Source organism: Crocodylus siamensis, chromosome 1 (genome assembly GCF_052110815.1).
Source record: "Crocodylus siamensis isolate JL-2025a chromosome 1, ASM5211081v1, whole genome shotgun sequence".
Taxonomy (NCBI): Eukaryota; Metazoa; Chordata; order Crocodylia; family Crocodylidae; genus Crocodylus; species Crocodylus siamensis.
Window position 1 is genome coordinate 66,535,868 of NC_143395.1, and position 23,813 is coordinate 66,559,680.

The 23,813-nt window shown below is 42.0% G+C and overlaps 1 protein-coding gene across 2 annotated transcripts in view; it reads right to left on the minus strand.

Moving 5' to 3' along the window:
- The window catches only part of UBE3D (ubiquitin protein ligase E3D), a 175,361-nt gene that overhangs the window by 59,423 nt on the left and 92,125 nt on the right, over positions 1-23,813 (minus strand). Inside the window, exon 9 of one of the 2 annotated variants that reach the window (XM_090035548.1) lies at positions 1,335-1,473. The exons of the other annotated variant lie outside the window; for it this stretch is intronic. Within the exon in view, the coding sequence (XP_089891674.1) occupies positions 1,335-1,473 (139 nt within the window). The remainder of the gene's footprint in view (positions 1-1,334; positions 1,474-23,813) is intronic. 2 annotated transcript variants of the gene reach the window in all.

A 23,813-nucleotide genomic window follows, 5' to 3' on the forward strand; every position in this document is an offset into this window, starting at 1 on the left:
TAGTATGCAGGACTAGCTAGTATCCACTATTTTTATAATAAGCAATTTTGTAATTTCATTCCACTAGCACACAAAATATCCCTCAAATTTTATGATCTAGAGAAGTACAATCCAGGAACAGTTCTAACCTTAGGTATAAAAACATCATTTTAAAATATACAGCAATGGCCATTTCTCACTTCAGTGTTCTTGGTATACAGGTTCCCACTTTCCAAGCCCAGAGGGTATATGAAATACAACCTAAACTACTGTATATTTAGTTATTTTTTATGTTATGGATCTGAGTCTCAACTGTTTATCTTCAACGTAGCTCTCAAAATAAATTAAGCTACCCATTTTTCATCAACGGGGTTTCTAACCCAATATTTCTATTATGGGGATTTCTTTGAATTAAAATAATTTACTAATTCTTTAATTAATCATGGTACACAATTAGAAATAAAGCACTAAAACAGGTTGGTTTGTGTGTCAATTACAAATTTAGATATATTGACTGAGCTAAACTAATTAACTGCCTATTTATATAAACTATATGACTTTTGGATTAAATACAAGCAAAGACCTGAAAACATCAACAAAGCTAAGTTCATTTTTTCTATTATCAGGCATTACAGACGACTAGAGGGATGACTCTAGAGTGTCTATAATAATTCTTTTAATTCAATAGTTCTATAATAATTGGGTCACTAAAAATTTTAGAAGCACAAACTCCTGGACAGGGAAGGATTTGTTGCACGTTGACAGTAATCTACAACAGAATATTTCAGGCCACATTAAATGCTTTATTCAGAATGCTATCATTAGGACAGATGGTTTCATTTACATTTTCATTAGATGCACAATTTAAGTTTGAAGAATTTATTAATAGAATCATTTATTAATAGTATTTTAGCTTGCTTTTATCATTTAAGAGAGTATTCACATCATGGCAGTAAAGTTTTACATTCTGGGCCTTTGTTATTAGTAAAACTTAAAGCAATTATTTTAACTTGATTGGCAAAGCTTTTACATAATATTTTATTTTAATGGAGTTACACATTAACTGTTCCAGCTGCTCAGCTTTAAAAAATGGGGACACTTATTTAAGCTTATTATTTAACTTGGAGAGCGAACTTCCTTTTCAAAAGAATCCGTTACAGCTTCCTAACTTTGTCTAAATAAAGTAATTGTCAAAAACTGCACACTAGAGGTAATTCTTCCTTGCTGTACTTAGTAGTTGAGCTAGTAGTGCCCCAACGGAAAAGACTAGAATATGAATGATTTTATGCGTCTCCCGAGTGATCTCTTTTTCCTAGAAATAATACCTTTATATTGGATAGATGGCATTTCATTACCTGGAAGGAGTTCATGCAGCGAAGTGAAGGTGGCAGAGAAGCATTACTCAAACTCAGTATCAGCAGTAATTCCAAACATGTTTTTGATGGAAATATTAGGGAGTGAACTCCAATATCATTTCCCCATGCATCAGCAAGACTGGAAAGTAATAAAAAAACCCTATTAATTAACCAGCTTAAAATATGTATTTCACACAAAGCTCAAATGAAGCCTTGAAAGTACTAGACTGTTCTTGTGTATATGCCAGTAGTTCCATTTCACATATTTTCTCTGTAGGAGCCACAGGCCACCACACTGCATTTTTCTTACAATACTGGTAAATGCTGAAGGGGTTTTAAGTACTGTGTTATTACTACCAATTTTACAAGGGCACATACCTGAGTTAAGACAACTTTGCCATCTAAGACAACTAACCCAGCAGAACAATCCATTTTCACATTTGCAATTCTTAGTTTTAACAGCAAGTCTGAACCAGGCTTCATCTGTCACTGGCAATTTCATACCATATAAAACTTGCATATAAAGTACTCAATAATGCAGTACCTGTGCTTTTTAAGGAATAGCTTTATTTTTCTTCCAGTAGTAAAAAAGTCTTATCGCTGCTGAAAAGCTAGGAGGCCAGGGGCTATGATGTAAATTGATGTTTATGATCCTACCACTGGGATCTTGCTGTCTACACACCAAGCAAAAATCAATCCTCATTTGTTTTAAATAGCTTTGGTTTAAAAATATAAAATGCACTGAATTTCTCCAAGCTAATCACTTTAAGACATAGGGACAACCCTACAAAATAATGTTTTTGTAAACATTTGTGTTAATTTATACCAGTGATTTTCAGTCAGGGTGCTGTAGCACACAGGCATGCCTTCATACCTTTGTAGGGTGCTTTGAGGTATGAGGTGATAAAGGAGGTGTGAGGAGGTAAGTTTGTCCCTGCCTGGCAAACCTCTGCCCCCACTGCCAGCTTCCCTCTGCCAGGAGGTAAGCACTGTAATATACACATTAGTTTTTAAAATTGCATGCCACAATTCACAAAAGTTATGGAATGGTGCCGTGAGTTGAATAAAAGTTGCCTTGAATCTAAAAAAGTTGAGAACTATTGATTTATACTAAGTAATAACAAAGATTATTGCAGAGAAATCAACTCGGAATGCTAGCATAGTCAGATTTCTAATGTTGTTCGAGTCTGGTTCTTCCTTCCTCCACATAAAAGACTGTCAGAGCAGATCAATGATCCATCTCATTCAGTAATCTGTCTCTGACAGCAGCCAGTACACAGTGCTCTAGAGCAAGGTGCAGGTCACTAATTCTCAGGAGTACCCCATGTGCTTTTACAGGTAGGCACAATATTTGTTCCTCTCCAGATAGCAGTAGCTAAGGATTTTAATTAATATTAATATTTTTTCTTAGTTCCTTCAGCTTTCCTGAAGCATATTATTAAAAGCTGATAAATCATTGTTCCAGTACCTCCTCTTTCAACAGCTGAATCTTTTACACTACCCACAAAGAGCACCTGAGGTGGGGAAACTGAAGCAATCACCTGATATGGAATATCCTTATCCCCTTAATTGTTCCCTTCTCCCAGTTGGCTAGCACAGTCAATGATCCTGTGGCAAACATCCTGGTTCTTAAATGTTTAAATAATTTCTTACTAGTTTCTAATGCTCTTCACACTCTTCCTTACTTGCCTTCTTTACATATACGTTCTTCACACGAGTCTTCCTAATGCCCATTTTACTTTCCATGGTTTGTGTGCCTTTCTATAGACTTTACCAGCATAAAAAATTTCACTTGCTGGGTTATCATTTTGTCATTTTAATCTTTAACAATTAGGCAGACCATTCTTTTCCTCCCCTTGCCTGCCTGCTTTATTTCCCCCCAGTGTTGCGGGTGACTGTCATGTTTTCAGTTTTCAGGATTTTTTTTTTTGCCCCCCTTGAACCTTGTTTATTTTTCTGCAAATGCAGTTGCTGGGCTAATTTTGAGGAAGTTTATTTCCAGAAGGTTGCCGGATCTAATTGTATTGCTGTCATCACTACTTAGTTGCTGAAATCTGAATTATATTATGAACCAACTCCTATGGGTTCCTTCATACTTAAATCAGGTGCTTTAGAACTTGCGGATCCAAGAAAGTATTCTTTTAGGTATTGGAAATGTTTCTCTAAATGTTGTTACAATGCAACATTTAGCCACTTTACACCTGGGCAGTTAAAATTCCTCATTATCACTGTTTTATTAGACCCCTTGTCTGTTTTCCTTCTTCCTTCTCACTTGTGGGAGTATTAAAAATATATTTGTAATGTTTACTGTGGATGAAAGAAATTATTCTTCTTGCTAAAAATGGAGCATTGCATGCTTTTCCAAAATAATTACTAATTCTATGGAGCTTGACTTTATTCCATGTAGGAGACCTGACTCAACTACAACTTATTGTATGCTGCTTACACTTCACAGCCTCTAGAAAGGACCTAATCACATGAGGCTCAAAGTGTCTAGTGGGATGTGCTAAGTACCCAGAAAGAGCTGCTCCCCTTGGCAACATTCTGATCCATGCTGGAACCAGATCCAAGATGCTGGTATTAAAAGTATTTCATCACAACGCACCATCTATTTTCCCACTTTTGACTAGAATAGGCATCCCATTGCTATCACCTCTATTGCTGTATCAAGGGTCATGTAGATGAACTTTGAATAGAAATGGAGGGTACAGAGTTGTACCATGTAGCCTCAGCAAAGCTCACTTGGCTGGCTGCTTATCAGATACTAATGTTTCCATCTAACCATGGAGCCTGAGTGCTCTGAAGCATACTGCGGCAAGCTAGTTGCAGCACTTCTCTCGTCTCCCCAGCACAATCCCAGGCTGGCCGTTCTGTCTAGGACTTCTTCAGGAAATTGACCCTCATGACCCAACCACAATAGCTCCCATAATCAGTGTCAAACCTTGTGAGGTGACCTTCTGATCGACTTTCTAAGATAATTAAGTCCCCTAACAAGAAACGCAATGCTTAGTTATCCCTTCTCTGGATATCTGGAAATCTGGTTTGCACAGGACAGTAGTCAAATCTTTGTCCAAGGGGCTTTACTGGGATTAGAGAATCATCAAGATGTAACAGTTTTATCTAGGTCACCACCCCTTGGAATTTCAGTTCAACCTGGAGGTTAAAAGACAACAGAGTTTTAATCTGATAAACACAATGAGCTCCCAATTACCAAACAAAATTCATAAACTGTACATAAGATTCTCCAAATCACAAGAGCAAAAAAAAAGCAAACAAACAACAAAAATTTAGTTTGGACTGATCTTTATGATACACAAGTATTCACTACTGAAAATAAATTTTGACAGTCTGGCAACATCTAAACAACATACAAGTCGAGTTTAGGAACCAAACCCCAAAGCACTTAGGTGTAGTAACTGATACTCAACAAAATGTTCTGAACCAGGAACAGGCCTTGGAGTTAAAGAAAAGGGAAGTGTGAAGGAGTGAGAGAGAGCAGACAGAAGTCCCGAGGTGTTTTACGTGCTGGGCAGGGGAGGTCAGGAGATGGAAAGCAGCTTGCAGCAACAGATGGGGAGAGTAAAAACAAGCAAAATCCACAGCATGCAGGGTCGGCAGGGCTGCAGCTGGAGACTGGAAGGGAAGAGAAACACCCACCACACTTCTGGAGCAGCATCTCGCCCAGGATTAGAAGAGGAAGGCTGCCCAAAGGTATTTCTGGCCCTGGAGAGGGGCAGAGGTGGGTTCCCTGTAGGTCACAGGGAAAGAAGAGCGGCTGAGCGTCCCGGCAGGCAAGGGCTGCGAGACTTGCCAAAGGAACGGGGAGTGACCCTAGGCAGGAGGCAGGCAGAGCCCTGTGCACACACGACTGGTGATAAGCTCCAGAGCAGCGCCTCCGCGGAGGATCCGGGACAGAGAACACATACAGCCTTTGATAATCTGTGGGGCGGAATGGAACCAGAGGAGAGGCCTGAGGAAACCTGCAGTTACAGGTAGAGCCCTGCTGCACATGGGGGATCCCAATGAGACTGTGACTGTTCACAGGGGAGCAGGCAGGCCTGTGCATAACAGAGACTGGACTAAGTGATTTCCTGATTGTTGAGACTGGAATTTGAGAGCCTGACCCTGGGGGAAAGGGGACATAGACTGAGCCTGACAAGGAGGTTGAGAGCTGATGAGGTTTTCCTTGGGGTTTTTTTGCCTTTTCTTTTGATATTTTGAGCTCAGGCCAAGACCAGCCCTGGAAGGGTGTACCTAATCAAGACCAAAGTTCTCCCTGGGGTAGAGAGCCAAACAATAGCACAACAGGTAGCACTGCTACCTGGCTGCAGAAGGACTTTTGAGTACCATCTGGAGAGGCTGGCTGGGGTAAAGGGGAGGTTTGGAGCCCCACATAAGAAACAGGGATCGAGATCAGGCAGGATCACCGCCTGCAGTGCCTCCTGGGAATATAATTTTATCAAAGTCATGGCAGGCAAGAAACATAAGACCAACTTCCTGGCAGACCAGGTGATCCAAAGCCAAAGTCCACCCTGTCACCGCCTGTAGGCAAATGCGCTCAGGGCAGTGGTAACAAGCTTTACAACACCTACAGCTGTGAAAGGAAGTCAGAATATGATTCTGGCGGGACACTAAATCCATGTTTCTACCTCTATTAATTGTCATAATTCAGTCATGCCTGCCAGCTATTTCTTTATCAAAAAAATTATACCTAGCCATAGTTAAAAAAAAATTATGAATTTTGTTAGCTAGAAGCTCCACATACTGAAAATATTTGCAATTATAAATCAAGAAAAAGAAAACTAAAATACATTTTAGAAATTCATTAGAATATTGGTAATGAAAAGGTAACTCCACTGTTTACCAATAAAAGTTCACCTTTAAAATAATACACTAATCAAATATATTAATGTTTGCCTGCTATGAATATCCAGCTCCAAAATATAAGCTCTTCCACATGACCCAAAAGGTAATAATTTATTTTAGTCTTTGCCTCCTAGCTATCAAGATAGAGTCAATTATTATAGAAGATCTCTTCTTGCATGTTGCACCATTTTCTATGTGAGATAAATCAAGTTATAAAGATCTGTGTTATCACCCAACAGCAATACTGCATGTTCCTCTAATTAGGCATCTTAATACTGGGATTTCTCTCAAGGCACCAATGTGGTCTAGTAAGACGGGAAATAGAAATGGTTCCTGTTTACCTAGAATAGCACTACCATGAAGCCAATGACTTGTCTCCTCAGCACCATCAGCTACCAGAAACATAACACATCTACCATCCACTCACCACTAAGCTTCTCAAGTTGAATTCAAAACACTCACTAGACCAGGGGTGGGCAAAATGTGGCCCACCAAGCCATTCTATCTGGCCCACAGGGCCCCTGCAAAAATTTAGAAAATTAATATTTAACTGCCCTGGCTGCCTGTCATGCGGCCCTTGATGGCTTGCCAAAACTCAGTAAGCGGCCCTCCTCCTGAAATAATTGTCTGCCCCTGCACTAGACTTAGCCAAAACAGCTGAAAGATCTCCTAAAGCTCTGACAAAGAGACAACTGTCAGCTTTGCTCCTCCTCAGTCACAAATTAAACTGTCCATAGCAAAAATAAGAGTCAGAACTTCCTCTTGGGCCAGTCCAATCCTGAAAAATAGTTTATACAGGATCAAACATCACCACTTTCTTCAGACTGCAAGCTGAAATTCTGTTCAATTGCCTATGTAAACAATCATGGCATTTCACAGAAGTTATAAAATAAAAACTTTTTAAAAACTGAGAATTTTCATCATTCAGGAGAGAAATTCACGTGGCAGATACAAGTCACATGGCTTACTACATTTCTGACAGTTGTTCCAATATTGCAATGGAAAGGTAGTACAATACTGATAACAGAAATGAATTCTGCTTACAGCTGACATACTTGGACATAGCTGTGAATGCCAGTGACAACTGAATGTGCCATTCTAAGCTCTGTTCTTTTAAAATGGAAAAGAACAGATAAAAAGATGAAATAAAAGATAGAATGCTGTGGACATTTTTTCCTACTAGTCTGCACAGCACAAAGATCTCCCTATGGACTTTGAATCAGAAAACCAGGGCTGGAAAGGACCTCAGGAGATCATCTAGTCCAACCCCCTACTCAAAGAAGGAGTGCCCCAGCTAGATCATCCCAGCCAAGCCTCTGTCTAGCCAGGTCTTAAAAACTTCCAAAGATGGAGATAAGATACCACAACCTCTCTGGGTAACCTGTTCCAGGTACTTTACTACCCTCTACATGAGAAAGTTTTTCCTAATACCTAACTTAAACTTCCTTGGCTGCAACTTGAGAATATTGGTCCTTGTTGTGTCATCTGCCACCACTGAGAACAGTCTAGCTCCATTCTTTCAAAACACGCTTCAGGTAGTTGAAGACTGCTATTAAACCCCCAGCCCTCTCAGTTTTCTCCAGACTAAATAAGTCCAGTTCCCTCAACCTCTCCCCATAAGCCATGTGCCCCAGCCCCTTAAACATTTTCATTGCCCTCCACTGGACTCTTTCCAATTTGTCTTCAACCTTTCTGAAGTGGGCACCCAAAACTGGACAGAATATTCCAGATGGGGTCTCACCAGTGCCAAATACAGGGGATATAATCACTTCCCTTGATCTGGCAACACTATTACTAATGCAGCCCAGTATACTGTAAAGCCTTCTTCACAAGGGCACATTGTTGACTCATATTCATCTTATTATCTATTGTAACCCCTACATCCCTTTCTGCATAGCTGCTGCTTAGCTGGTCAGTCCACAGTATGTACCAGTTCATTGGATTATTCAGTCCTAAGTGAAGGACTTTGCACTTGTCCTTACTGAATCTCATGAGATTTCTTTTTGGTCCAATACTCCAATTTCTCTAGGTCTCTCTGAATCCAAATCCTACTCTCCAGCATATCTGCTACCCCCCTCCCCCCCGCTTGGTGTCAACTATAAACTTGCTGAGGGTGCATGCCATGTCATTTTCGAGGTCACTGATGAAGATATTGAACAAAACCAGGCCTGGGACTGATCCCTGGGGCACTCCACTTGATACTGGCTGCCATCTAGACACTGAGCCATTGATTACTACCTTCTGAGACTCACAACACAGCTAGTTTTCTTTCCACCTTCCAGTCCATTCATCTAACCTGTATTTCCTTAGCTTCCTTGTGAAAACATTGTAGGAGACCACATCAAAAGCCTTGCTGAAGTTAAGGTGTATCATGTCCACTGCTTTTCCCACATCGACAAAGTCAGTCATCACATAATAGAAGGCAATCAGATTGGTCCAGGATGACTTTTCCTTGGTGAATCCATGCTGACCCTAATCACCTTCTCCTTCAAGTGCTTAATTGAGGATCGGCTTCATGATTTTTCCGGGGACTGAGGCAAGGCTAACTGGTCTGTAGTTCCCTGGATCCTCTATCTTCCTCGTCTTAAAAATGGGTACTATATTTGCCTTTTTCCAATTGTCCAGGACCTCCCTTGATCGCCATGAGTTTTCAAAGATAATGGACAGCAGCTCTGCAATCACATCAACCAACTCTCTCGGCACCTTCAGATGCACTGCATCTGGCCCCACCCCGTGGATTTCTACATATCCAGCTTTTCTAAATAGTCCCTAACCTATTCTTTAACCATGGTTGGCTGCTCACCTTCTCCCCCTGTGCTATAAGGTGCAGCAGTCTGGGAGCTGACCCTGCCTGTGAAGACTGAGGTGAAAACAGCATTGAGTACTTCAGCCTTTTTTTTTTATTGTCTGTCACTAAGCTGCCTCCCCCATTTAGTAAGGGGCCCACACTTTCCCTAATCTTTCTCTTGTTGCTGAAATACTTGTAGAAACCCTTATAATTACCATTCACCTCCCATGCTAGCTGTAACTACAATTGCACTTTGGCCTTCCTGATTTTTATCCTGGCATTCCCGAGCAATACTCTTATACACCTCCCTAGTTGCTTGTCCAAGTTTCCACTTCTCGTAAGCTTCCTTTCTGTGCATTAGCTCACTAAATAGCGTCATATTGAATGTAATAGTTTGAATTCTTGTAATAAATACCCATTAGGCAGTTTAGAAAGAAAGCAAGGTTCATCTTCTTATCTAGGCCATTGCTTGTTTTTGCCTACGTGCTAAATGTCTTGGTTCTGAATTTTATCTTTAGAGGCCTTTAACAAAGTTAACTTAAAAGCGACCCTTGGGCAAACGTTCTGAGAGATCGAAACCTAGAGGCTTTTGGAAAGGGGATGGCAAGACAGGTTACTGCAGTGGTGTGGAAAATTTACCAAAGAAGACCCAGGAAAGGAATCTGTTGGGCAAAAGATCTGAGCCCAAATTTGAGAGTAGTGACAGGTTTGGGTAGGAGGGGCCCAAGACGGCAACTCGCCCAATAAAAACTGTAACCTACAGTCCCAATTTGGAGGTAACCTCACCTGTAGAACACCGAAGGAAGAATCACAAGTGTAGGCTGGATGAGACTGATCACCTGAACCACCCTCTCCGTGTACAAGAACTCCCGTTCATGCTGAAGCCTAGGAGCACCCGAGTGGGACCGAAGGAAGGGGACTTGTTCCTATCACTGCTGAGACCAACCCTAAAGCCATAACTAAAGAATGAAAGTATATCTGGGGAGTTGGCTTCTCGGAATTCTAGGACTGTAAGCATACCATGAGAAATAATAGTACTGATTCCAATTTAACCTTTACTTGTAATTGTAGTTGTTTTTGTAATACTAATTCTTATAGCATTGTTTGGAAAGGAAGTGCATTCGGAACATTGTTTCCAACATGTGTAGTTATTGTGTTTTTAATGTTTGTGGTTTTTCTTAAGGCTAAGCAGAGTTATATGCGTAGCAAGGAATTTTAAAATAAAATTGTGTTGTATGAATTACATGTGCAATCATTGTGAAATTGTGCAATCAACCAAATATTCCCCCAGCCAGGCGCATCAGACAAATCAGTAAATTGTGTGGGATCTTTCTCTATTCCATAACCCACTAGAGACAAAAAATTCCCTGCCAAGCCAAGCTGGTCATCCACTGTACTAGCTAGTCTTCCTGAAGATCAGGATAGTTCATTCCTGTGTCCTCATTAACGTTTCTTTAAAATACAACCAACTGTCCTGGATGTTTTCCTCCTCAGACTGGCCTCCCAGGGGATCTTGCCCATCAGTTCCCTGAGAGAGTGAAAGTGCTTTTCTGAAGTCCAGGATCCTTGCAGCAGAGATTCAGGTGATGATATATTTTATTGGCAAAATGGGCCAAAGATACAAAGCCAGGGAGCTAATGTTGATATAGCATACAAGCAGATTAAAATATTCAGGAGAGCTGGGTACTTATCTCTGAAGAAAATAAACGTTAGATAGGTATTTGAATTTCCTAGATCAGGGCTGCCAGCCTGCAGAACTATTGCCTCAAGTGGTATGTGGCAGATTAGGGAGGGGACAGGCAGCAGATAGGGCAGGAAGCAGAAAGCAAAGCAGGAGAGCAGACAGGGAACACATGACAAGAAGCTGAAAACAGAAGAGACTGGGCAAGGAGCACAGAATAGGAAGCAGAAAGCAGAACAGCAGACTGGGCAAAGAACTGGACTGTGAATGGCACCCAGGGAAGGTGCTGGACAACTGATGAAACTGTCAGATTTTCAACAAAAATAGTTGGTCAAATTCTTTAGATAAGTACTAACACAACATGCTCCAGATAGCCAGTAAAGCATATGAGCGATGATCGTGGGCTTGACCCTCTGCCATAGTGGGTACCCTCAATTCAATTATGTTATCATAAAACTCAGAAGAAACACTCATCCCTTTGCAGAAGTAAGACTTTAGAAGCCAACACTGCAGAATAAATACATGATTCACAAATGACTGAATCTAAATAAGGAGCATTAAAGAAAGATGTAGTCTCTTATCAACACCAGAAAAACATGAGCAATACAACAAGCCATAATGAATAATATCTGCTTATGTCCCTGCCCATCCCTACGATATCAGATTTTTTTGTAGTTCAAGGCCAGAAAAAGTGGCATCTATTATAACAAGACATTTGAAACATTACTCTGGTCCTTGTTTCACTGTGTTCTCTCTCCTTCAGGAAATGTCACATACCCTAGGTATGCTCCCTTCCACTTAAACCGGCTCCCCATGTCAGTGACCACAATCTTGCAACCGAATAAAAACCCTTTGGAATTCATCAACCTAAGTAATAGACCAGAAAGACTGCTTTTGAACTATGACAAACAAACCTTTTTCTTCCCAATCTAACCTTCCATCCATCACCATCCTAAACTAAGCAGAAGGCAGGGCAGGGAAAGGTGGCACCTTAGAGACTAACTCATTCAGAACAGCATAGGTTTTTCATATACTTTGAAAATATTATAGCTTGTGTTTGAACAGAAGATCAAGACTGGAAAATAAAAAACAAGTTATACACAAGGCACTAATGAAAGAAACCACCAGGTCACTGGCTTTGCTTGTCTTTGGTTTCACCACCTTTGTGAACATGTTGCAATTTTAGACCTGAATGCAGCAGAACATTTCAGTGGGTCTTCTTATGTACTGAAAGTCAAGAATGTTCTTGGATGCTTGGCTGAACTGAGGCATTACAGAGAAACCCAAAGTAAAGAGCAGGAAAAAGCTTACCCCTTAATTCTCAGAATTACTCTTTCCATCCATTACAGTGCTTTTAAATTTAAATGCTAGGTAACTACTGACTTAAAAGACATATTTGCTAAATTAAAGAGATTTAATATGCTAGGAGGTGATGTTGTTTATATTTTTAAAATGCAAATATCCTCATAATGATCTGAAAATGACAAAAAAAAATCAATGCAAACTTGTTAGTCACCAAGCTCTTGCCAACATTTAAATAGTATGGAATGCCAATATATGTAATACTTGTATAATCTATAACCAAATTCCTTTACAAATGTTTCAAGAACAGACACACTACTTGCCTCCTAAACCAAACATTTTCACTCCTGTACCAATAAAGTTTATCATTTATTTTTCATATCAGGGAAAACTTATCTTATTTTCAAGCATTTGAACTTTCATTATATTCTGGTTCAGAGAAATTAACCTGCCTTTAAAATGCCATGGGTGTTGAAATGCCAAAGCATAACAGTTATGTAACAAGCTTACCTCAAAAGAATGGGGATGAGAGTGATGGAATACAAATACAGCACAAGGAAGGTGGGCAGATGAAAACCTGATGGCATTCAATCCGGAGAAACGCAAGGTGTTCCACCTCAGGGGAAAAAAACCCACATCACACTTATAGGCTCAGTAATGCTACACTCACTAGTACCACGACCAAAAGAGGCTTGGGAGTCACGATCAAGCACCAGATGAACATGAACCACCAATGCAATACTGCAGCCAGCAAAGTGAACAAAACTCTGGCTTGAATTCTCATAACATTTCATATGGTCCTTTAAATAAAATTATGCCGTTTACTTCAGCAAGCGTTTTATGATTTTAAGCAAGCAGATCTCTTACAAGTAATTTTCTCATTTCCAACTGAAAGCTTCAGAAAAGTACTTATCAGTGTTAAAAACTGCAATAAGAAACAATAGATTATAAAGAATTGAATTCGTATTAAATTATTTCATAGCATCTCAACTCCAACAATTCTCTATTAATGTAATTTAAACTTGTGTTACTTCTCAGAATATTTAACACTCAATTTTAGAGGAGAAATCAAATCTAGACAACTAAAACTGAGACTCTGATTTCTGCAAATCCTGCTCACTTTACTTAGCCCTTAGTAGGTCTAATTCTCATCACTGTTACCCTGATTCATCTTCACTGGCTTCAGTGCAGTTGTTCCAGATTTATACCAATAAATAAACTAAATTTGACTGATTGATTTGAAATGTTAAATACAATAGGATTATTTACAAGTGACAAGAGGAAACTCCTGAACTAGTGATGCATCATCAATTCATGTATAGAAGTTCTCACCTTAACATACAGTTAAATCCTAGGAAACACTGAACAATCATACTAGGACAAAGTTGTCATCTGAAATACAAGGGACTGCTTCACATCAAGCCTAAAAATTTTTAATTTAACTGAAATCCCAAACTTTAAGTAATGTAATCAGTAAAAACAGAATTTTCCCTTGCAGTTAAAAGAGGAAAATATAGTAATTAAAAACTTGGGAATCTACTTAAATTAAACAGAGATAGAAGAGACAGACAGATTTTAAGGGTACATCTCAAGATATGTTTTGGGGTAGCTTCTACCACCTTTCCCTTTCAAGCATTGTTACTTCACTGCTGAACAACCTGACCCCACAACTTAAGCTCTGTGCCAAGCTTCCCCTCACACTGCTTGCCAAGTCAGCTGTTGGGGCTTCAAGAAAAATTTCACAATGTAGATATGTATTTATTAAGCCTTGTACAGTTATGCAATGCAGTTTAACTATATGAGGTACTGAGACAGAAAATCAGTGCAAGTGTGTATGGCTTTTCACTCAAATCTTATAACAAGATGTTATAATTTGCTTCAAAAATATAAAAATGGCTTTAACAAACAATGTGCAGAGGTTTTTATCTGCAAATCCCTTATTAATGTTGTTTACAAATTTGGAATAAGGCACCTACCTGTATTATCCACCACAAATTCAAATGAACTAAACATCACCACCTGCTACAAATGCGTCAAAGCTCGTTACAAATTAAAAAAGGGTACTGTTGACACCAGGAATGTTTAGCTTGTCCACAAAGGCTAAAATATGCAACTTCTAGTGTAGAAAGTGTTCAGATGAGGGCACAAATATTACAAGGCGCAGCTATATTTTCCTTGGTTTCTGAATAAGTATCTGTTCCCTTCCAGTATGCTGAATCTCTGGTAGTTCCATTCCTGGCACTGCAAACAGGCATCATCTGAGAAGCATTGCCACACAGAGCAGAGATATATTTTCCAACTGAAAGCAGAAGTGTAATCATGGAATAGTATCTTTCCCAAGATTTCACCCTCAACACAGGGCATCTAATGCCCTGCTAAAATTATTAAACAGGCACTCCCCTCTTCTCCCACCCCACAATCATACCCCAAGAGTGTAAAATGAAGCATAATATAGCAGCAAATCCACATACTACTTGCTAACCAACTCCCTATAATTCTGCTCGATTAGTCAGAGGTTTAACACATCAATCACATCAATACTCTGACACCTTGTGGGAAAATTTCAAGAATAAGACACTGGCTACTGCCAAGGATGTCTTTGGAACAACAAGGTAAAAAACAACCTGACTGGTTCTCAGCATTTGAATGTTTGCTGGTCCCATCACAAAAAAGAAAAGGCAAGCTCTCTTAACTCTACTTCAACAACCAACTAAGTCTAGAAATCTCGAGTTCAAAGAAGCCAAGGCTGTGATCCAAAAAGCCACCTGAGAATGTGCCCAGAAGTATTGCCAAGACCCATGGAAAAAGATTCAGAACTCCTTTGAAAGAGGGGACCTTTGTGGTACCTATGATGGAATCAGAGAGATACTTGGTGCAACTTGTAAAAAGACTGCAAACTTGAACGCAAAAGATGGTACCATCCTGACTGACAAGCAAAAAGAACTTGACTAATGGGCTGAGCATTAACAAAGGATACCATTATCTGTGATACTGCCTTAGGTGCCATTCCCCAGATTCCAACAATGCAGAAGCAGGACCAAACACCAACTCTAAGATGTAGAGAAAGCTATCAAAGAGACTGCACCTGGGAAAGCAACATGCACTGATCAGGTATCTCTGGAACTCCTGGGGGCAGGAGGAGAAAGCTAACATGTTGCACTTCTCTGTGCCTGCTGGGAAGAAAGCCATATAACCCCAGAATTTGAAAGAGGCAAAGATAATTACTCTATACAAAAATAAAGGGGACGGAGCAGACTGCAGCAGCTACCAAAGGATATCTCTACTCAACATGATCAGCAACATGCTTTCAAGAATCCTGCTGAAAAGACTTCAAGCTCTTGTTGAGTCTACTCTGAGAGCCCCTATAGGTTCAGAACTGGACACTCCACAACTGACATGTCCTTCACTCTGCCTTAGTTGCAAGAAAAAAAGCTGTGAAAAACAGGCACCCATCTATGTAGCATTCATTGGCCTACAAAAATCCTTCAACATTGTTAGCAGGAATGACATCTACATGATTGTGGCAGGGACACTGCCATGAACCAAGACCTACCTCTCAGCCAAGAGCGGAGAGGGATGCAGAGACAGCAGGACACTGTTGAAGATCAAAGGTGGCGGGAGAGAGGCCATTGCAGGAAGACAAGCCACACTGAGACCAGAGGGAGGAGAGCAGAAGTAGCCCCAGGAGAGTTGGCATGTTCAGCCGCACCAGCAGGCTGTGTGCTGACACCGGTTTTCCAGCCAGCCCTCGTAAGGGGGAATAAAAACCCCACCAGCCAACATTTGGGGAAGACTGAAAGTGAGTCCTCTGGAAGGCCTGAAGCAGCCAGGAGTGAACAACTGCCCCAACAGCGGCAAGTGGTGGCAACCCCAGGAGGGGGAATGCCCTGATAAAGCTGGCTCAGTAGAGCCTGAATCCTTACTTCTGAAGAGATCGTAGATCAAGGATGCAGCTGGTGCAGACTGAGACAGTGGTGAACCTGGGAGGAGAGTCTGAAGCTGTAAGTGGCCATTGGGAAGAAAGGGAGAGTGCCTGGGAGTAAGGCATCCCAGGGCAAATAGGAAAGCAAACTAGGCTGATGTGAGGCCTGAACCAGGATGGTACGCTGTCCAAACAGGACTGTGACTAGATAAAGGCTAAGACCACTACCATGGCAGGTGGATTTTGTCTCAGCCTCAGTCAGGAGCAACATCTTTGGTAGGCATAAGGCAGGGTGTAGAGAAGGTGGAGCCCCAAAATTGAAGTCCAGGCAAGAGAGCCGAAGGAAGGAACAAACAGAGGCAGGATTCAAAAACAGCCTCCCAGCAATAACTGGTAACAACAAGATGTGGCAGGAAAGAATCCCTGGAGACCCTTCAAACTGTCTTACTGGAAGGCAAGCTGTCGACTCAAAAGGAGACAGGTGAGTCCAAACGGCCGAAAGGGCAAAGCGCTCAAGTGAACATCACTGGCTGTTACAAAGATTCTGTCAAAAACTGGCTGTCCACAAAAGGTGCTCTCCCAATTAAAGGTGTTCTACAACGGAATGAAGGTAGCCATCCAGTATTGTCTTGTGAACCCAGCATTCATTCCTGCCTGTGGCAGGGCATCAGACTAGGTGACCTGTTCAGGTCCCTCCTGACCCTAGCTCCTATGAAACTATAAAAATAAAAATCTTCTGAGTTTAATAGTTAACATTTATAGTGGCATGAAACAAGACTGCATTTTAGCACCTACCAGCTCTGGCAACCTCTTGTCTATCCTTCTCAAGTATACTTCTGGAAATGATCGATCTGGCACACTATCCAAATCAGCTTGTTAAACATGAGACAATTCCAGAACAAAAGGCATGTCATCCAGCTCTCTATTTGGGATCTGCTCTTCATAGATGATGTTGCATTTGTCCCTAACTCACCTGATGAATTGCAGATCATAATGAACTAGTTCTCTGATGCATGCAGCAAGTTTGGCATGGCAATCAGGAAAACATCTGTCATGTTGCAGGGCACCAACATCCCACCCAAAATCTACGTCAATAGCGAAGCTCCAGACAGTGTAGATCACTTCTGCTTTCTCAGCTCAGCTCTTACCAGCTCACTTAGCCTTGATAGAGATCTTGATGTGAGAATCAGCAATGCCTCTGTCACCTTTCACAAGCTTACCTCATGTCTGGAACAACAAGCTGCTAACCCTGAACACAAAGGTGTTTGTCTATCAGTCCTGCGTTCTCAGTACCTTCCTTTATGACTGTGAAAACTGGGTCACGTTCTCCAAGCAGGAGTGGAGACTGAAAAGCTTCCACCTTCACTGTCTCAGAAAAATCTTTGAAGTCACTTGAGACCAACAGATCACCAATGAGATCCTTGAGAGGACCAGTCTACAGTTTATGAAGCCTACGCTGGACACTCACAGGCTTTGTCGGATGGGACATGTGGAGCGCATGCCTCAAGATGGTCATAGAGTGCAGCCTTCAGCAGATGAACTCAAGAACTGCTCATGATGAAGAGGAAGGCCAAAGCTCCAATACAGCAACAAGCAAGGTCTCAAGAAATTCAGCATTCCCACTGACAATTGAGAGAACCCTGCCCACAACCGCTCAGTCTGGAGAAGCTAGATCAAGGCTGCTGCAGTTACTGCAGAGAACCATCAGAGAGCCCAGGCTGAGGCCCACAGGCAATCCAGGAAGGCTGAGGCCCACAGGCAATCCAGGAAGCAGAGTATGCTTCAACCTCCATATGACGAGTGGACCTGTATTCACTGTGGGAAGGTGTGCCACTCTCCCACACCACTGACTAACTGACTTTGTTACATCTCCTTTCATCTGTCAGTATTTCGGATGGCTATATCAATAATCACAGGAGGAAGGGACTTGTCTCCAAGGTCCCTGCTAACCTGGGAACATGCTCATGATATGATCTCTCAGAAACAGTGAAATTAAATAAGGGTCCCTTTGAAACAATGGAAATGGAACAACAAATCACAACTGCTTGTTACTTTTGTAGCTAAACTGGTTTGGCAACACCACACTATCCAGGAAGTCAACATTAACCACTGAACAACGTTTGGCAAAATTGAGTCCTAGAGAAAAAGACTAAAGTCCAAGAGAAAAGACTAAAGAAAGCAGTTTCCTGACAATTCTAGGATCATGAAGAACTTTTTCCAGACTAGCCCACATCAAAATCACTGAATCTAATGCAGTGGTTAACCAAACAAGGGAGTACAAAAGAAATATACCCCTTTCTATTTATGAATGCCAAGTCACACTGTAGAAGACAGAATACATGAGTGGCTTCTATCAACTGCGTCAATACAACTGGGGAACCCACGTGCAAACTCATCAATAAACTCCTTATCTTATACAACACATGCACACACAGAGGACCTTTTCAGTTGTGATGCAGATTTCCATCACTACAGACTAAACAATTAATCCTCACAAAACTGTTTCACCAAGCGGTAGCAGATAGGAGATGACAAGCTTCCAGATAGTACTGGTCATTCATTTTTATGAGATAAGGGTGCTCTCGTATCGGTGTGCTGCCTCTTGCGACTCTAGGCCACACTGCAGAAATAACCAATATAATTTATTCTGATGCTTGGAAACCACAGTCAGTCATCGAAGTTCTGCAAAACAATCCTCTTTCAGCATTGTTTCTTGAACTCAGAAATGGTGCTGCACAGAGCAAAGCTGTTGCAAGATAAATCTCTCCAAAGGGACCATCTTCATCTCATAGCCTCCCCCCATATCTGTTTTTCATTACTATCTAGGTTCAGATGCAGGCAAGGAAGGGGAAATTGGAACTGGACCTGCTTCACCAAAAACTGCTTTAACAGAACACTTGGCTTACAAGACTGCAGAAGTTCAGGGGCAGCATGCCAAACATATTTGTGTGGATATATTTCCCCAGCTACCAACTGTGGTAGAAAAAAAACTACATCCTCCATAATCATCTTAGGTGTTTTGAAAATAGGGCTTGCTATTTAAAACAAGGTATTTTATAAGCTGGAGAGAGAGAGGATTTAAGATTTTGAGAGAATAAACTCTACCCCTTCCCACTAAGCAATCCAAAATGTTCCAGGTGTGGCAACAGCATAAACGACTGTGGGATGTCTATTCACAATGATGAATTTGTATTTCAGGGGAATTCTCTTCCCATCTTTCCCACTGTGTGGAAGCAGTGATACAGTAAAAGCTGGCTGTTCATTTGGGTACATTTCCAATGTTGTTAAATCCTCTGTTTTGAAGCTTCTCACTTGGAATAAAATCTGTTCAAGGGTATAAGCACGGAGGGAGGTCAGGAATGTTGTACAGAAGCATATGGGTAAACAAGAGGAAACCCTGGAACACTACTGAAGAGACCTTCCTTTTCATATTTTATTTCCTTGTATTTATGTTTAAAATTTACAGAATCATTTTTGCCAGGTTCATGTACAAGAGCAGAACTTCCACTGTTTTAATTCAGAAGCTGTGGTATTCAGATTCTACAACAGAACAGAAGCACAGAAGCTCAGCTCCTGCTAGGCATTGGCTAACGCCTGTTGCGGCTGTTCATTAACATCCACACCATGCAAAATTACTGGCATAGTTCCAGGGTACAATGTAATTGCAGAATGCCCAGCAGTGAAACAATGTGCCTCCTGCTAAAAGGCGAACTAAATTATTCTCATAAATGTTGTGTGGATAGTGCTTGAGAACATGCTGTCTTTCATTTAAAGGCTTTTTTCTGTGTGGGGCTGTTATGCTTTAAAGCTACAACTTTGAATATTGTAGCTCAGTCCCAAGTAGAAAGAATTCCAATAGCTCTGGCTGCAGGTGGTACAAACAAGGAACTGCAGTAGCCGCATCTTTGCCAAGGAGGATTGGGTGGAGGCTCTTTACAATGGAAAATAAAACTTTTTATGGCCATCATAAATCTGAGTATCTGGATTAACATGACTCCAGGCCTTGTTTTTCTTGGCTACCGTAAGGTAGATGCCTCCAGCTCAGGAAGGAATCATGACACTTGCCAGTTCCTTGAAATGTTTTCTGTTTTCATTTAGAATGACTTCATTTTTCCTGGATACATCTTAACCTAAACGAGAACAGATGGTTCATTATTTCTTAAATGCAAGGCAATAATTGTAGATGGTGCTGTCTAAATGAGTGAAAAGGACACAGAGCAGCATGTCATTGGAATTCTACTTACATTACAGCCTGTTATGTTACAACTGCTCTTAACAGTTACATAAGAACATCAAATACGCCCTGGACTTAGTCCTTCTAGACTTTAAGAAGGCCTTTGATACTAACTCTCACCCCATTCTCATCAATAAATTGGGCAACTGTGGCATTGATGCCTACACAGTTGGATGGGTAAAAAATTGGCTGATGGGGCGCACCCAGAGAGTAGTGATGGATGGGTTGTACCCAGCCTGGTGAGATGTGAGCAGTGGAGTCCCCCAAGGCTTGGTCCTCAGGCCTGCACTGTTTCACATCTTCATCAGTGACTTGGATGAGGGGGTTGAAAGCACGTTGTCCAAGTTTGCTGATGACATTAAGATGTGGGGTAAGGTGGACACACTTGAAGGGAGAGAGAGGCTGCAACTAGATTTCTACAGACTACAAAAGTGGGCAGATGAGAATAGGATGGGGTTCAACGTAGATAAATGCAGGGTGCTGCACCTTGGGAGAAGGAATCCACAGCATACATACAGGCTGGGGAGTTCCCCTCTTGAAAGCACAGAGGCAGAAAGGGATGTTGGAGTCATTACTGACTCCAAGATGAACATGAGCCTCCAATGCCAGACCGCAACCAGCGAGGCCAGCCATACCTTCTCATGCATCCAAAGATGAATCTCAAGCCAGTCTAGAGAGGTGATACACCCCCCCATGAGACATTGGTCAGGCTGCAATTGGAGTACTGCATCCAGTACTGGGCGCCGCACTTTAAAAAAGATGTGGCCAACCTGGAGAGAGTTCAGAGGAGGGCCACCCATTTGGTGAGAGGGCAGCATGACAGGCCCTATGAGGAGAGATTGAGGGACCTGAACCTCCTCAGCCTCGGCAAGAGGAGGCTGAGGAGGGACCTGGTGGCTGCCTACAAACTCATCAGGGGAGATCATCAGCAAATAGGAAGAGCCCTATTCTCCCCAGCACCACCTAGGGTGATAAGGAACAATGGTAATAAGCTGATGAAGAATAGGTTTAGGTTAGCGATCAGAAGGCAATATTTTACAGTCAGGGTGGCCAGAATCTGGAACCAACTTCCCAGGGAAGTGGTCCTCACCCCTACCTTGGGCAAATTCAAAAAGAGGTTAGATGATCACCTGTCTGGGGTCTTGTGAACCCAGCATTCATTCCTGCCTGTGGCAGGGGGTCAGGCTAGATGATCTGTTCAGGTCCCTCCTGACCCTAGCTACTATGAAACTATGAAACACGATCAGTAACAACAAAGTAATACAGATCCCAACATGCATTAGAGAGGACTATGAGTAGCTGGCTTTGTGTAGTCCCATCACTTCCTGCCAGAACATAGCCACAAATAAGCAGTCTCATGTGACTGATTTTGTCAAAGGAAGCCAAGAAGTACAGTAGTATGAGCTTGGCTGTGTCATTTGGGTCTAACCCAGTAAGGGGTTTTCCAGTTAATAACAGTTTTTTATTATGACCAGGCCTTCTTGAGTTAATAATTATCAGTAGTTCAGGCATCAAGCCTGCTTTTCCTCCGGGAGGTGTTGTCAAGCAATTGGCTTTTTTTTAGCACTCCCAGACAAAGTGCTGATAAGCAACAGTCTCAGAAGAAACCAACAAAAGGAAGGTCTTCCACACCTCCTGAGCTGACCTGCCACTCTAATGCCTTGAACTAAGCTTACCCTCCACACTTTCTTACCAAAGCCCTCTCAGTCAGATCTTTTACAGGTTGAATTCTTACTCCAAGTCTGTCCAGATTTGGCCCTTTTCTCTTCCTCCCCCTGCTCCTGCTAACTTCTCTCTTCAGAGGAAGTCACAACAATCACTTCTTTCATGCAGCTTGCTTCCCAGCTCCGATAACTGAACCCCAGCCACCTCATCCCCAGCCAGTCAGCTGAGAATGAGAATACAGTTATTCTCTCAAGCTGAGTCCAACTCTCATTGAAGTGTCTGCATACCTGTGACAAAAAAGGTACCTATAGAGACCAGATCTTGCTAGAGTAGATTTGCTACCATCTTCTCAATTGCAGCCATTTGAGACTAGAGAGAAGTTAGTGAGCTACCTGGCATGGAGAAACTGCATTTTTAAGCAAACATGCAGACCAACATGCTTTCAGCATGGCAGGATGAATGCCCATCTCCCTCACAGAATTCACTTTTTTAGCAATCATCTGAGACAATGGTACTCAAACTTTTGACTGGATCGTACTGAATGCACACAACGCATGGGCTGGATGAGTAGCACAGCACCGGTCTGTGGGCTGGATCCCTTATGGGGTCACCACATAGGGTTCAGTGCTGCACACTCATATCAGCTCTATGCTGCATGCTGCCCAGATCCAACCCCACCCCACCCTGGCCCTGCAAGCCACCTGGATTCAGCCCCAGGCTGTCCCACTCTATACATGCCCAGATCCAGCTGCACATGCCTGATCCGGCATATGCAGCTCTCCATGGGTCTAGAAATGCAACAGCAGGGGAGCAGCTATAAATGCTGCCATCACTCTCCCTACCATCACATTTTCAGCCTTGTGTAGAACCCAGCAGACTGGATGACACAGCTTTGTGAGCTGGATCTGAATGGCCAGGGGGTGAGTACCCCTGTTACGAGGTATTCCTAGCTAGTTTTGATGAGCTAAGAGAGAGATGAGTCTTAGCCTGTAAGTGACAGCACTGACAACTGTCAATACTTCTACTGCTTCATCTCCATCTGATGGACCACCATCACGTTACAAAGACCAGAAGGGAGATGCTTATGTAGGGAAAACACATGGTTCAGGGAGTTAGCTACAGCTGCTGAGCTTAGCTGAGGACAGCCCATGGGGTGAAACTACAGTCACCCATGACCTAGTGAAGTTACATGGACCTGTATCCCCCCATGTTCAAGAACAGAAAAAGATGCCAGGAAAAGATCACGAATAATGAAAAAGGACAGTTAAGAATATAAAAGAATATAACATGCCAGCTGGACTGAGAATTTAAAGTAGGATGATCAAATAAGACTGTGGGAACATCTTGGGATCTGTCATCGAATTCTGGAGGAGTAAGGATTAACAGCTTTAAGTAGACCCCTCATACTGTATGAAGGACCAGAGAGGACATAAGCATTAGCCAACAGGATGTAGCACTGTTGTAAGTGGAGTAAGGAAGCCACTGTTAAATGGATAAGGAGAGTGCAATGGAGTACAGAAAGTGAAGAGGGTTTATTTCAACCAATGTAGAGACATAACTAAGAGTGGCATATCTGGAATTGCACAGACCTCTCCAATGAAGCATCAAAGATGTGGCTACTCATCCAGCAGTAAAAACTTTTGGAAAGTGGCATACAATGATAGCCGAGATGGAAACAGACTTTTCCAACAAAATTTAAGTGATTTATACCTGAAGTATATGGATGAGGACATAAATATTTACATAGCCTGTATACAGAAGAGACAATTCTTATATAATAAAGGGCTTAGTCCATCTGTCTGCCCATAATGCTCTTGGAGCACTCTGGTTAGCAAAACAACCAATTAGAGTCCGGAGCACTGCTGTGATGGTGGGGATGGAGTACGGGGGTGAAGTCACTACTGCTGGCCTTGCCCCCCACCCTGGCCCTGGTCCTTGGAGGCAGTGGAGAGCCGCCATGACAGTGGGGATAGAGTGTGGGGGCAAGGCCAGCAGTGATGGCCTGTCCCCTCACTCCATTC